Source organism: Lipotes vexillifer, unplaced genomic scaffold (assembly GCF_000442215.2).
Source record: "Lipotes vexillifer unplaced genomic scaffold, Lipotes_vexillifer_v1.1 scaffold117, whole genome shotgun sequence".
NCBI classification, from domain to species: Eukaryota; Metazoa; Chordata; class Mammalia; order Artiodactyla; family Lipotidae; genus Lipotes; species Lipotes vexillifer.
The window spans coordinates 1,258,923-1,276,097 of NW_006785593.1; the positions used below are offsets into that span (position 1 = coordinate 1,258,923).

Genomic DNA, 17,175 nt, shown 5'->3' on the forward strand with positions numbered 1-17,175 from the left:
GGAGCATGTGCAAGACAAGAAATTGAATTTTCCAATTAAGGTAATTATATCAGTTTCTTAAAGTCCATAAATATTGATGCATTATGAATCTATTAGTTTTCAATATTTCATTCAAAAAGGGATGGGGGAATGAAGCTGTATTTCTTGACATTATTTTCATTATTTCAATTTCCTCATGAAACTTAAAATCATTAGGCCAATAATTCATGATAACATGAAAATAATGCTTTAAAAATCCAATGTCAGAATATCGATTGTTTTTAAAAAGTAAGATCTTACAACTTGCATTTGGCCAGCATAGTTGAATAGTATTCTAATCACAGCTTACCTTGCATTTGCAAGAACACTTCCTAGAATTTAATATCATAAATTATCCTTACTTAAGTAAATATTGCATTGTTAAATAATTAGTAATAGTAACTATAACTTAAAATTAGAGTAGGAAAAATATAACAAATATAAACCATATTAATGAACAAAGCACATGACCTTTATCGGTATATAAAATATCCATATTGCCAATTAGTGACACTCTCCACAATTCCTGAATAATTGCATCTTATTGGAGCCATTTTACTTGTCCCCTCAAAATGTTTTGCTTTAAATGTAAAAGCAAAACCTCTCTCGATCTAAAGTGTTTTGTAGCTCACCATGTTACCAATGCAGACATTTACACGAAGGTAATATTTTATAATATTATGCATAATTTGTTTTACTTTGAAGCCCAGCTGGTTTTAGAAATAAATAACAAATTCTAAGTTTAGTTCAAAAAGCAGGATTTGAAATTTGAAACAGTAATCCTAGTAATATACCTTTTCAAAGCTTTAAAAATCAACTAGTAGTATAGGAAACAAAAGAACACACAAAACAAAAGGGTTCAGCCAAATCCAAGGATTACTTTGGAATGTAAGTGTAAAAGTTCTTCTGGGGAAGATCCAGCATTTAACCTTCTTCATGTACGTGTAGTTCTAGTAATCAACAAATAAACTTATCTCTTGAATATAATGCTGGTGGAAAACCACAAAGCACTAGGAAAAACATACAGGCAGTCTCAGCCTTGCAGCACAGTCAAAAGTACTCAAGTGGCCTGCAACTATTACTTAAGCCTCACTGAATGTCACACTAACTCCTAGAGAGTGACTTGAGAAACAGGGGAAATGTCATCTGGATTGCCTTTTGATATACGTGTAATAGAACCGAAGAAATTGAAGTGCCTGAAAGGACAACATGATTAATCTGAATGTGAACATTTCTCTGAACCAATGATTCCTTTTATGGTAGGGAAATGAATACACTTCACAACTTTCATTTTAGGTCAGAGGCAGTGCAGCTTGTGTTACAACTGAAAAGAGAAATACTAAAGATAAAAAGAGGATGGTGCTGAAAATAAACATGTTCAGCAGCCATTGTGATTCAACTTACCCTGACGTGCTTTTCATGAGATGAAGAAGGACGGATGGAAAAGAAAAGCACACAGATGTTAATGGATACATTTCAATCCAAAGAAAGCCATGGAGTAAAACAAGAGCATCATTTCAGATGTGTGGAAGCTCAGATACGAGAAAGACATGGTATTTTTTTTTTCCACCATGACACACATACTCACTGCGTCCAAAAGCATAATCAGGCTGAGGGCAGTTCTAATAGTTGACCAGTAAGTCTGTCTCTTGAAAATGAGCCACTCTGAAACATGCATGACCACATTTTCCCAGCCTCTAGTAAACCCCTGGAGGAAGTCAGGCAGCTTGTTAAAGAATATGTTTTGCCTGATACAGATTTATAAGCTTACTGTTAGAGCTTAAGAAAAATACAGCAGACTTGTGCAAGGGCAGCAACTTGAAGAAAGCACTGGTTTGAGGGTCAGAGTGTCTGGATTCTAGTTCACGTACACGGTTTCGTCAAAATCACTAGTAGGTTCTGATGTTCAATCTCCTGAACTTAATTTGAGGCAAGAAGAAATCTGTACATTCCAGATCCATAATTTTATAATTCGAACAAGTGCTGTAACAATAATAATTATGTGCCAGTAATCAGATCATGAGAAAGTATAAAAAAATTCTATCACTCTTCTTCCCCTGCCACATGGAATTCTCCCTCCTCTATCTGAACTGCCAAAATAAATGTTGAGCTGTGCTAACTGGGTGTCTTTCAGTAGAGGCATTTATTTATCTGGACAGATGTTTATAAATGTTGCTCTGAGGGAGAAAATGAACTAGATTGGTTCACCAATGCTACCAAAAATCATCACAGAAACGTAGACTTAGATGTAGTGGTTGAGGTAGCCCACTTGTTCCCTGGATAGAATAGAGGCACTGGGAAAATATGGAATTTAAATAATCCAACAAAAGGCCATGAGGATATTATTTAAAATTTTCTGTACAAGCATAATAGACTAATTCTTAGAAAAATAAAACTTACTATAGCTCATAAAACAGAGTCAATATAACAAAATATGAAGCAGAGATTCCTATCTAAGAAATGAGGCAAGTTAGAGAGCTCCCTTTTTTATTGCACAATCATCATAAAGAAAAGCTGGACGTGCGATGCCACACCCTGCACATGCCTCCTCCAAACACATTCATTCAGAGAAACTGTGTATTCTTTCATTAAATGTGCATTTTAGAGAAATGCATGTTCTTTGACCTTAGCTGCAGAACAGCTGTGGCAAGCTCTTTAAATTTTCACATAAACAAAAACATAATTGTCCATACAAATTGGCATCACAATGTCCTAAGAAATTTAAGGCATATTTCTTAAATCATATATGCAACATAAAGAAAATTAAGACCCAAAAGAGATACATTCCAGGCGGTTAAAGTGGTTTTCCTGTCAACATACCTGTGAACACTTTGATGATTTCTGAGAGAAAAGGGCAATTTCTGTGCTCTTCATGAAAATTGCCAAAGTATTTGGGGCCAGTTATTACCATGGACAAAATAATCTTCCTCAGTCTACTATCTACCTAGGAATTGCTCTCCAATAAAACAAGTTGAACAAATCTGCACACAGTGGAATATTAATATTTCTCACATATTTATCATTTTTAAAATAGGAAACTTGTACCTATAGAAATACCCTGAATATAAAACATAAGAGAAATGATGAAAATAAACAGGAAAGGCATCAGTCAAGAAGTATTGCTTAAAGTTCTAATATATTTATCGATGTATATAAGTTATCTGACTTTTCATAGTTTTTATGAACTTTCTTCTCCTCTACAGTCAATTAGTTTAAGAGCGATACTGAGCAGCTATTTCACTTTAGAATAGTAAGTATTTCAGCTCACGACCTTCAAAAAAATATGTTCTGCAAAGAATCATAAATGACTCTAAGAGAGTTTGTGATATTATAAATTCATATTAGAGGTAATATATATTTGCATAATTATTTTGGTCTGGATAAAGTGATTTTTCTTCTTATAAAAATTGATATTCTTTTCTACATGCAGTTGTTTACAGGAACATATAACCTCTTATTCTTTTTCTTTCTACTCCAGACTGTCAAGGTTACGAGACTAGCAAGAGAGATTCTGGTCAAGAATTAACATTTTTCAGTTAAAGACCACTGTAAGTAATAGGCAAATAACAATTTTTCATTGACCTAGAAAACAGGTTTTAAGGTACCCTCTCATGAATAAGATCAATCCAGTTACTGGCACAATATTTTCCTTGGGAACATCAGCATACATCCAGACACAAACAAGAAGACATTATCAACTAACGTATATCTTATATTCCAAAACAGGATTCTTAAGTGTTTAAGTTGCCTCACTTTAATCTTCTAGATCTCTTACTGAATGAATGGGCCTACGGTTTATAAACTAGCTAACTTTGAATGTACAACTCCATATTAGAAATAATTTACTAAATGAACTCCATATGTGGAATATAGTTGCCTCTTGCTTCTTAAGGTTCAAGTTGGTGACTCAGAAATTTAAAAAATCGATTATTAACACCAGATTGGGAAGTGAACAGGTAGTAACTGAAGTGGAAAAGTGGAATGAAGAAAGGATTTCTTTCAATAGGTGAAACCTGAGAATGTTTAAATGCTGATGGCCACAACACCGAAGAGAGCAGAATTTGAATGTATAAGTACAAGTGGGAAACTGGCACAACGTGACAGACAAAATGGGAAAGGATGCTCTTAAGTAAGAAGAGATTAACCTAGTTTCTGTAATAAAGCAGGTTGGGGGCAAGTGTTAGTGTGGATTTGGCAGCAAATAATTCAGAGGACTCAGATTGGTCTCTTCTTTTCTCTCCCTCTGAAGTAGAATGTGAACGCACCTGCAGAAGATGTGGGTTTGAGGACCGTGGAGGTCTCCAACAGAAGTTGCAGAGAGTAGAAAGAAGATTGGTGAGAGAAAAGTACTGGGATTACCTGGCAGTGTTGAATTCCCAAATGAAGTTGGTCCAAATTTCCCTGCATTAATTTTCTCCTGCAGTACAGAGGTGCCCAAATGTAGCCAAGGAGAAAGAATATTCATTGGTGGCTGCAGTTACTATGTGGATGTCACCAAATGAAAGAGGAGTGATGGGTTTTAGGAATTTTTGAGGGTGGTGAAATTACGGACATAGAATTCAAGCTAAATAGGGAGAGAGAAGAGGACCAAATGGGGCTGATGCACTGGGAAAGGAGAGAAGTTTTTTAAAAGACGATAGTAGAAGAAGTTGATAAAGGGAGCTGAAGGGAGGAGATAGGAAGGAATGATATGCTTGAATTAGTAATTTTCAAACGGGAATGATTTGGGGATGATGACAAGATTCAGAATACAGCATGAGAGGTGTCTGACTTGGAGTAGAGAATGGCATTGGAAGTAATGAAGCTGTGAACTTAAAGGTTAAGTTGTGAATGGTTGTTCTATGTGGATACAAGAGCACCCGGGGTGATGGCAGAAATTGCTTTACATATAAAGACAGATGATGGGATACAGATAAAAATAAATAGCGAAGCACATTTCTAGTGATCCTTACAAATGAGAGAAAATGGTTCAGAAGTTTTAAGTATGGTTCATCATCATACTTCTTCAGAAATAATTTTTCTTTAAAGTTAATATTGATTCAAAATAGCTAAAATATTTGAGACTCTTTAAAAGAGGTTAAAAAATCTTTATTCTTCCAAGAATTTTTGTTATTCATTTGCCTAGCAATCATACCACAGTCAAGACCCAAATTAAAATTTTAAGTATGTAAAATCTGAAATAAAGGCATTTAATTGTATGTTCGTGTATATATATATATATATATGCATAAAATATAACATATATACACATACATATATATTTTTGAATGAAAAGTCTTTTGTTATAGAACTATGTTTTATAAAATCCTAGCAATAGGACGTAATCAGTGGCCTTCTTAGAAATGTGGAAACAAGGTAGAGAAGCTCGCTTCCTGAAAGGTTAATTTTAAATAACTATGGGAAAAAAGCACATCTTCAAAGTCCTTATAAAAATTACCATACAGAGCTAATATAAGAGCCTATATTTGTGGAAATATAGAGAATACTCTCCCAATTAAGATGTCAGTCAGCATTATATTTAAATTTACCTTAATTAGTCACTTTTTTTCTTTCAATAAAGGAACTTAATTATCCTTGCTATTAGGCACTAACTTTGAACGTTTTACTGGGATGAATAACATTAGATTGATTCAAGCACACATTTAAATTTCTTACATAGCTTATTTATTAGTGATCATTACTATTTTTTTAACATCTTAATTGGAGTATAATTGCTTTACAATGTTGTGTTAGTTTCTGCTGTATAACAAAGTGAATCAGCTATATGCATACATATATCACCATATCCCCTCCCTTTTGTGTCTCCCTCCCACCCTCCCTATCCCACCCCTCTAGGTGGTCACAAAGCACGGAGCTGATCTCCCTGTGCTGTGTGGCTGCTTCCCACTAGCTATCTATTTTACATTTGGTAGTGTATATATGTCAATGTTACTCTCTCACTTCATCCCAGCTTATCCTTACCCCTCCCCATGTCCTCAAGTCCATTCTTTATGTCTGCATCTTTATTCCTGCCCTGCCCCTAGGTTCATCAGAACCATTTTTATTTTCTTTTAGATTCCATATATGTGTGTTAGCATACGGTATTTGTTTTTCTCTTTCTGACTTACTTCACTCTGTATGACAGACTCTAGGTCCATCCACCTCACTACAAATAACTCAATTTCGTTTCTTTTTATGGCTGAGTAATATTCCATTGTATATATGTGCCACATCTTTATCCATTCATCTGTTGATAGACACTTAGGTTGCTTCCATGTCCTGGCTATTATAAATAGTGCTGCAATGAACATTGTGGTACATGATTCTTTTGGAATTATGGTTTTCTTGAGGTATATGTCCAGCATTACTATTCTTATATCAAACTTTGGGATAATATGTGTGGCTAATTATATCAGAAAAAAATCAACTTTATAAAGCAACTACACCACTTTGAAATTACCTCCATTTCTCATTCTTCAAAAAAGGTGTTTAATTTGAATACATTTGTTGCTCATTTTGAAGGATGGGATGGGGTCAGATAAGACACTAATTATTCTCTATGAAAAAAATTATGTTACTCTTTTCAGAGTATAAAGAGAGAGATTTTTTTTGACTCCTCATGGAGACCATTTAAAATTAGATAGGGTACTCAAGGTCCAGCTGAAAGACTGGACTACATACTCTTTAAATTGTGGCCTTATCCCGAATCCTAAACAATTCAGAGAAAACAGGGCTCAGGAAACCTGCACTTTTATATACCACAGTGCTTGGAAAGCTATGTTTCTTCATGTGTGGATGAAATAGCAGTTTCTACCTCAAAATCTTTGTGAAAACTTAAAGAGAAAATACATGTAAAATGTGTAGAACAGTGCCTAGCGTACTGCAACTACTCAGTGTGATTATTAAATATTTATTATATATAAAGTAGATCATTATTACTATTACTACACAAAGGATGATGAAACAGAATATATGCACACAAGGAGACAGAAGGAGTTATAAACAAGAAATAGATATTAAGTATACTAAGAACATAACATGTAAGATGGGAAGTAGAGACAGATAAAGCTGGTGAGATAAACAGGAACCAGGTAATATAGGGATTTAGGAGCTATATAAAAGCATTTGGAATTTATCCTAGGGATGCTAGGAAATGATTGAGGGATTTTAGGCAAGTTCAGAAATATGATTTAGATAGATCTCTTTAGCTGAAGTGTGAAGAATGGATTAGAATTAGGCAAGGCTGGAAGTATAGACATTGTTTTAGTATGATGGTCTGAGACAGAAATGAAGGAAATCAACATGCTTGAGAGATTTTAAAGAGCTATTATCTGGATTAATAGTATAGGGAGGTGACAGTGATCATGTACGCAGGTGCCTAGAGGAAGGGTAAGGACAAAGCAGAACGAGGGGTAAAGGCAAAGCCCAGATTTCTGGTTTGGTCATCTGGGTGAAAGTCACTGCCCTAGTTCCTGTACCATATTCTTAGTTTTTTGTCTTCTTTTCCCACCCAGCTTCTAGTCCTGTGTTCATTTATTCTGAACATATGTTTCGAGTACCTACACTATGCCAAGCATTGCAAATGTTTTAAAAAAGCAGAGATTCTCTGCATCTATTTCTTTGAATTGTGTAGAGAATCATAGAATCCCAAGGCAGGTGCAATTTAAAGAGCATGTAATCCAATCTCTCAGCTGAAATTTGAATCCCTCATTTAATAATTTTGCCATGTCCATATGCTTGGCAGGTCTATGTTGGATATAATCATGAGAAATAACTCTCTTTCTAAGCGGTCAATTCTTCTCAGATCTGTGATTGTTAACAATTCTTAGATGCAGCTCTAATTTATTTGTAACAATCTCTCACTTTTGGCCCAAGATCCTATCATGCAGCCAAAAGAATACACCTGATTGCTCTTTTTCTTAGCAGCATCTGGGTCTTTGTTGTCTACACTCCACATGTTCCTAATTATTTCTAACACTGCTTGAAGACATGGTTTGGTGTCATCTTGTTATGCTGGTCAAGTTCCTCTGAATATATGTCTGAATACATCTACTTCAAGCCTATTTCCCAGAAGTTAACCGAATATCCAGCTATGATCTGGTCAGTGCATAGAGTTTTGGCCTTATCAATTGCTTTTTGGATACTGGAAATCAATACCTTTATCAGGCATTGCTAATTTGTCTTTTTTTGGTAGAAACATTTTTCTTAGGAGCTGCAGTTAAATGATATATATCCCCCTATACACAAGTAATCAATATGTATGGTCATGAAGTTGGATGCAGATTTATGTAAATGACCCTATTAAACTTCATCTTGTTAGATTTGCATCTCTCTTTAAAGGTCTTCCTTAAACAAAATTATTTATCTAAAACTTAACTATGTCCTTTAGCTTCATGCTTTCACAAATCTCATATTCGTATTTAAATCAAATATGAAAAGGCTGAGTCCACCACCTTCTGTTTCACTCAGTCATCACCAATTCACTTGTTCAGCCCCTGTGATTACAATGGTCCCACCGCTTATATTTCCATGTTGTTAGTCTCATTTCAATCTTATGTTCATTTAGAAAGTAACTGAAATACCTTGCTAAACTCAATATGTGGTATTTCAACAGCATTTTTCCTCATCTACATGTCTGGAAAATGTTTGAAAAGTTTAAGGACACAGCTTATTCTTAAGGAACTCCATTTACTCCTGGTGATCGATAATCCCCTTTCTTATTGTTCAAAAATAACCTAATAGATGTTTCACATTTATTTTGGGAACTAACAGTGAGGTGACCAGTCTTTAGCTCAGAGAACATCCGTTAAATAAGAACATTAGGTGGCTTTAGGCTTATGACACTTTTCTCATTCTATTCAAAGACCAGAGACTTAGAGAAAGGATCATGGCCACTGAAATACTTACGTGCAGTAATTTATTTTCATGACTGTGTCTCTATAAGCTCTTTGAAGAGTGGAACTGTATAATTCAAATATCAGTAGTTTCTAACACAGTTCTTGGGACATAATAGACACTAAGTGAATGAGTGAAAAGTTATCATTTGCATGTTCCATTAATCCAGGATTTACTTCAATCAAGACAAACAATATGGATTTTATTTTTTAGAAAAGGAGGTCATTCTTCCGGTACATGTAACTATCTTGAGTTTTCACTTACTATTATTAATTCTTATTTTATTCTTTTCATTTTCATGGACAGCAAATATGGAGATTATACAGGGCTTCTGGTTCTATGTACTCTGTAATCTATTAACATTGCACTGTAGGTTCAGTGTTAATATTTCCTCCATGTTTTCTTCCTTCCTCCATATGTGTATATATATATATATATATATATATAAAGAGCACATTGGTTTTCCTCAGATTCATTTTTCCTAACAAATTTCTATGGATTTTGGCCTTTAGCCATTGGCTATTAGTATTTTTTAGGTTCAAGAAATTCTTGGAATTGTCCATGGCTGGAGCTTGGCAGGGCTATCCATGATCAGATGGTAAGGCAATGATAGCTCTAGCTCCTCAGCAGAGTGGACAAACTTCTGGAATTCCGAGTAGGAAACTGACACATTTTCCCAGATAAATATTGAGAACATTGGGTTTAGGTTCTGAAATATTCTACTTTTATTAGAGCTTTTTGAGTTGGTTGCCCAAGAGTGTTCCCCTGTAACCATGTCTGTGCTAAATGAACTCTTGACTATAACTAATTGATCCAAGTACAAATATCTCTTCTACATTAGGCCAATCAGATTCTTTCACCTAAGAACTTAAAAATGTGAAATAGAAAAGATGAATTCTTGACAACACTCTAGAGAAGTATTTCATAATCTGTCATAGTTGAAATTTTAGAGTTGTCCTGGCACTGTTGCTTCTGCAATCTCTGAGATACTCTAATATCCTACCAGGGAATTCCCCTTTTTGTTTTATTCAGCCAAATTTAGTGCCTATAACATTCTTACAAAATATATTTTTGTGGGGGAAGCAAAGACATTTACCTTCCATATATAGGACCTTACTTACATGGGAAAATGTATTCAAAGCTTCTAACACATGTCTTACAAATTAACCTCTGGAATACGACTCATTTATAAGTTTAACTTGGCACATAGGCACTTAATAAATATTTATTGAATGAAAGAATGTTGTGGAGTTTCTGTGATACCTTTAATTATGAATATTTTCAGTGACATTTATTTTGCTTAGAGATATGCAAACTCTGAAACTTACAAATGCCAAAGATTAAAAGTGCCAAGTCTCAAAACACATTGATGTCTATGCACTGATGAAGACCCTTAGGATTGCAATGGAAATAAATTAACTAAATCTATAGAGCTTCACTTTTATGTCTTTGAAGTTCTAACATAAAGATTCATCGGTAGTGATTAACTGTGATTGTTATGCTCCAAGGATAAAACTACTTCTCTGGAGGATGCCGCTGATAGCTGAGCTGGAATATTAATTTCATTTTAATGATGTTGAAAAATTGATTTCAAATACGAAATCCATATTCACTTAGCAGTGATATCCATTCAGGAGAACATAGCAAATCTAACATATAATAATATATTACCTATATTATAACTAAAGATTGAAAATGATATATTAGTATATTGATATTCATATGGTATCTTTCAATTTAGTCTCAAGATACAGAAGATTTCAACATGCATATATGTTTTAATAAAAAATTACACAGTGTTAAAATGCAGGAGAAAAACATTAGCAGATGACACAGATATTTCAGGATTTGTATTTCTGGAGCTAAGTAACCATTCACTGGGTATTCTGTCGATTTTAATACATTGACTGCCTATCAAGGACTGTCGTGAGAGTTAGACAGGTGTATTACTGCTGAAACAGACAACTTCATCTTTAATCTCATAAGTCTCTGTAAAAATAAGCTTCTTAGAATCAAAGTTAAGTCTAGAAATAAAAATCTTTTAAGTCAATACATGTAACACAGTCTAGTCTAACAAGTCTTTAGATTGAAAGTATGAAATAGAAAAATGAAACATAAAAATCATTTGAATATAAACATACTTATGACATTTCTGAACCTCAAAGATAAAGGGAGAACTCAAACTTTCAGGAGAGAGAGAGAGAGAGAAAGAAAGGAAAGAGAAATCCTATACGTTATATGTAAAAGAATGACAATCAATTGACATTAGACATAACTGGAAGCCAGAAAAGCACTATGTTTAAAGTTTGAGGAAAAATTATTTTAAACCAATACTTTTACAATTTTCAATTAATTTTATGTATAAAATATATTTATAGATCTTAAGAAGTTTGTCATAAACCTTATCAACACATTTCCAGAGATGGCGATATGGGAAATTGGCAGCTAAATATGTTCCAGGAGAAAAAATAAGGTAAGAAATCTGAAGAGATATTAATACAAATACATTGATACTTCTAAAATTATTTTTTAGGCAAAGATGCTAATGACATAAAATTTCATTTTCTTCCTTGTGAGTTCATAGTTATTGATTCTAGAGTAACATATTTATGGAATCATAATATTGTAGATGCTATTTTTAAGGAGAGATGGGGCTTATACTTTCACATCTTGGAAACCTATGACTACCCAGCTCTTTCTGTGTCAGGTAACTTTATCTAACTTGGGGGTTCAGTTTTAGGAACCTCCCTTTTTCCCATATACCTAAATCATGTTCTATCAGCTGTATCAGTAATAAAGCTGACATTCTGATCTCTTATTGTCTGACTCCTTTGTCTATTACCAAATAAATTCTAAACTTTGGCAAAGAACAGAGTTTCTATTTACTGGGTATTAAAATACCCACACCTAGATTCTAAGTGAAGTTTGGGAGTTAAAGAACATTCATAAATTGAGGTTCTTGGTGGGCCAGACCATGTACATTTTTGACCTTGCAGTAGCTTCTATTATGCTGTGCAGTTATTTTTTGGAGTTGTGTGGTTGACTTTCATTGGCCATCCTGAGCAAGTAGCTTTAGGTCTTAGTCTAAAACATTTGCTGGGGAGCTAAGAAAGGGAAATAAGCTCTTGAAGATCAGGAAGATAAGTGTAAAAGAGAAGAAGTGAAGTTCTCAGGTCTAGTCTTAGAAATGAAGAAGATATTCAGTTTGGGTTAAATCAGAAAAGACGCTTGCCATCCAATGAAATCAAACAAGGCATGATGGAAAAGATCTCAGAGAGTAGTGACACATTGAGAAAACTGTGGAGAATCATAAATTTAATATGGAGACACATATTGCAAATAATAAGTGACTCAATCCTTAAAGATTAGGAGAACTATACAACAAGACTGCAGAAAAACTGGTCCAATTTTAAAGGGGAAGGCTAGACAAATTAATATGAAGTACTCGAAGGATTACAAGATGAGTTTCAGTTTGATGCAATTATTGTAGGTATTGACTGTACTCTATATAAGCCTGGTGAAGAAATTTACGGAATTAAAGCTTTAAAGTAAAGTACAACAAAGATAAGATGTAGTAAAAATGAACCAGGTAGAACAACAATAGATTGACTTTAGACCTTAAGATTAGATGTTGTTCTGATGGAAGAATAGCACCTGAGTGATAATACACAACTCAGGAAGATAATACTCAACTCAAGAATTTTTAGAACAGTAGGTGCTTTAACAGATCCAGTATTGTTGATTTCCTATTTGTCATTATAGGACAGTAGCTAGAAATATAAGAAAAACAAATTTCTGCACCAGAAAGCAAAGTAGAAGTAGAACAAAGTAGGAACACAGACCAAGTAAAATGCTTTAATCTACATGTGTTTAATTTGCTGGATGGTAAATTCACCTCAAATTAGACCTTTGTTTGGGACTGCTAACATTGTAAATTTCTGAACTTTGCAAGAATTTGGAATGTCTTGAATGCTGCTTTCTGAAAGTATGTCCCCCATATGGTTTTTAAAAATGTGTCATAAGTAACTTTTTAAAGATTTCTTCCAATTAAATTTAAATTCACAGATTGTCAACTGTAGATACCTGATATCCTGGTAAAGTTAAAAAGAAGACTTTTTTCCAGCTCTGCTATTCCCACAGGTAGACTAATGAATCTCTGATATGAACTTTGGTACAGTGATCATAGGTCTAAGTACTATGTCCTGGACACATCATTTGGCTTGGTCATTAGATAAAATGTAGAAAAACAACTGTTAAGAAACTATAGTCATTGCAAGCATGCATGTACAATCTATAGTGTTCAACATTTTGAAATAGTTTGCTCCATTTTTTTGTGTATTTTTTCAAAAAATGTACTTGAATTTTTTTCTATCTTGAAAGTAGACAAGTACACATGAAATTTGAACACAGAAAAGAGTATGATTCCTTGAAGCACACTTAAAGAGGATATGGTGTCTTTTAAAAAAAGAATATTGGAATTGTTTAAATAAAATTGTAAATGCTTTAGAAAATTTGAGAACGTGATCAATATTTAATCATAATTAATAATACATTTGATAGAAGTAAATTTTGAAACTATGTCATTTAAAAATAATTTACCTTGCTTAACTTGTAAAACCCATTACATGAAGGCACTTCACTCTTTGGTAACCCAGAAACCCAGGCATGGTGCCATGGAAGTCCTGAATAAGTGTTAGCACTTCCTTATATGTCTTACAAATACAGGTTGCATATTTGTGCTCACAGGGCTTTGCTATGAGATGATCAACAATAAGAGAGATATTTCTGTCCTTTCACTGATTAACAACGCTAGCCTTGTTGGATCCATTTTAACCCAAATATTATTATTCTATAGGATATAGTTGTGCTAAGGAATGTTAACCTTTGTTGTATTATAGTTTGTTTTTAATATTCTTCTTAATATTCAAGACTAGTATTCTATTTACTACATTTAAAAATTATATTTTGCCAAAACATATTGCAAAATGAAACAATAAAGTCAAGCATAGTAAGATCTCAAACCAAGTCCAGAACTAAAATCACTTTCTGACTATGAGGATACTTAGGATTCAAGAAATAATTCCATAAAATTAATATCACATCAATCCAACAGTGTGTAAACTTAACAATTGCTAAACTTTAATTCTAAATTTATGATATTGTCAAGTCATTGTATAATTGGAATTTTTTAACTTTAGTAGCTGTTAAAATGGACACTTAACTTGGTCTATAAACAACAAATGAACTGTATGAGGCACTGCCTTATATGCAATATGAAAACTGGCCAGATTGCCATTATTTGTAAACATTTCATTGTGGGAAAAATGAGAATTAACTTTTAAGGGAAATAAACCATGTCCATTTGTCAGGCTAGGTTTTGATTATTCTTATTCATTTAGATTTAAAGCAATCTTAAATAAATACATTCAAAATCCTTTAGACATCAAATAAATTTTAGAGTCAATCAAAGGAGAAGATTTTTTTTCTCAGGATATAACCATAAAATATAACATTTATTGATAGGAACAGACTGTGATAATATTTAAATATACTTTTGAGTAATCAGTAATGAAAGAGGGAATATTTATTAGTGTGGAATGTGACTGAGCATTTAATTGTCTTCAAGAAATAATGCTCCCACGGTCACTTCTTTTTTCTGAACAGTATTTCTACTAAATTTAGGTATATAACTAATTTTAGTAAGTAGAAAATTAATGACACAATTAGACTAGTGGACTTTTCTACAACTTGTAACTACATATTTCTTCATTATTCGCAAACATCTGCAAAGCAAGTGAGAAGGCAAAATATGAAGTAAGTTAATTAGCCTGACTAGTATAACCATGTGCACATTAGCCTGACTAATATAACCATGTTACAATAGTGATGACTAAAGCGATGAACATTCTTTCATAGGAAAGAAGGTTAATATGAAAACTATAAACATAATGTAATATTTGAGAGGGAAGAAAAGGAGTAACCAACCAAATGATTCTGGAATAAAGAGAAATTCTTTGGATTTTAAAGAACATGGTCTAAAGGTCCTATTTCATCAGTGAAAATGTTACTAAGCTTTTAAAAAATATGTTATATATGGACCCACTTGCTTTCTAACAGCTGCTGAGACTCCAAAATTGCCAGTTTTGCAAGTCATTTAAAGGTTCCATATTATACATGAATGAAAAAAAATACACTATCAGTTTCCTGACAGATGCAAAACAATCTGCTGTGAGTCTAAAATAAGTTTATGTTCAGTCAGTCAGAGAAACATTCTCCTTTTAAAGACTCCATTTTAAGAGGAGGGCCTTTAATTATTGTGAGAGGAACACAAAGCTGGATACTCTCTCATTTCATCATAACAATTCAGTAGAATTTAACATCAAATGGAATATTACATTATTTGTAAGGCTACATTTGAATATTTTAAATATATTTGAGTTTTCAAATAAATGATCCCTAGAAAAAAACTTTATTTCTACTATGGGCCAAAGATTTTTATTTTAATAGTTAGCCCATTATAACTATGAAACTGGTGCACCAAATAGTTTTAGGGAAGACCAGGACACTACTGGCCTCTGTCTATTGTTTTGTTTCCAATTACTCTCTTTTTAATTCCCCACAAACAATGACACAAAGTAAAAGTTAGAAAAAAAAAATCTCCAAACCTACTTTTTCTTCAGTCTTCTATCCTTCTCGGCTTGAGTTCCAAGTTTGCCTAACCCCAGGGACTCCTGAGCTGCAGCTTCAGTCTCCATAAAGCCTCCTGTGAAGAAGTAACTATTCATATTAGGTTGGATATATTGTGTCAATTCTGAAATTAAATTTTTAAAAGTTTATTTGAGCAATTGTTTAGTATTACATTTTTTTTTTTTTTTGGCCTGCCTTTGTATTTCTAACACAATATGCATTCAATGGCATGGGTACATACATAAACATACACTGAGACAATGAAAAAAAATAAAAGGTACCTCTTGGTATACCATTCAATTGCACCTAGTAGCAACATAATACATGTAGCCTGTACACTGACAAACACTTGAATATATAGTTTGAAAGCTATGAGGTCTATTTTTCCTTACAAAAAGTGAAAAAATTGTGCAGTGTGTGAGGTTTTTTCGATGTTTGAAACGTGTGAAAATTTTCATATATAATGAAATAAATGATAGCCCAATGAGCAGAAACTCAGGTGTATGTCTTCAATTCCAAGTTGAGAGAATGGAGAAACATTTGCTGAGTTATCAAAACTTTCTGTATCTTGTTCTGGAACCCTCTTCTGCTCACCTGGATGACTCCTATATCCTTCAGTACCAACATAACTTCCAGAACTTCCTATGTTCTGGCAGGCTTTGTTTTGTTTTGAAATTTTTATAATAATACCTGAAAAAATTCTAAATCTTTCTTCAAAAGACCCTGTTAAGACTTGTTTTTACCTAGCAGGTCACAAATTATTTGATGTAGTGTCAGTTTTATTGGCTTTGGGATATATCCAATATATATATATATATAACCTTGGAATAAGAGAAGGAAGAAAGGAAAGTGTGTTGGGCATCAAACAATTTTACAAAGCAATTATTTAGTATCTTTAAACATATCATTGCTCATAAATTATCTGTTGTAATTGAAAAATAAGAACTTAATCCTGGGCTCTGTTTTCTCTTTGCTATTTACTATGTGAAAAACATGAAGTCAAGGTAAATGAAAAATGCTCATTATTTTTAAGTCATTTTAATTGGAAGAGATTTAAATTTCCATTTAAACTCAAGATTAAGTAGAAAGATTTAAGCTAATATTAATTCTTAAAAGTCTACACAAAAACATTCACCAATATATCAGTAAATAAGTACTATTAAAGATAATTTCGTTGTAATTATTTTTCATAATTCATTTAACAAATAATTTAAATACTCAGTATTATTAATTCTGGATCATTGATATAAATAAGTTAATCTCATAGCCTACTAACTCTGTTACTGAACTGGATAATTATAAGAAAGTCCTCTTTAATTGAAAACACATTGATTGCTGTCTAGATCTTATTCAGGGATTCAGAGTTTGAGGACTGAAATTTATTCAATTATGCATGTATGCAATTAATACTTAAAGAACTTTTTATTGTGAATGATTTTCGTTATTGGTATCATTAGGAAAGTCAACCACTAGTTGACTAAAGTACTCTTGGGAACCTTTTTTTTTTTTTTTTTTTTTGGTGTTCGGCGGGCCTCTCACTGCTGTGGCCTCTCCCGTTGCAGAGCACAGGCTCCGGACGCGCAGGCTCAGCAGCCA

The 17,175-nt window shown here is 33.2% G+C and overlaps 1 protein-coding gene across 8 annotated transcripts in view; it reads right to left on the minus strand.

The window, feature by feature from the left end:
• PPFIA2 (PPFI scaffold protein A2) overlaps positions 1–17,175 on the minus strand; it is a 474,850-nt gene that overhangs the window by 45,710 nt on the left and 411,965 nt on the right. For 7 of the 8 annotated variants that reach the window (XM_007457669.1, XM_007457665.1, XM_007457664.1 and 4 more), the window contains one exon: positions 15,562–15,655. In XM_007457669.1, the coding sequence (XP_007457731.1) occupies positions 15,562–15,655 (94 nt within the window). Of the gene's footprint in view, positions 1–1,422; positions 1,432–15,561; positions 15,656–17,175 lie in introns of all 8 variants that reach the window. The other variant, XM_007457666.1, reaches the window with a different exon arrangement.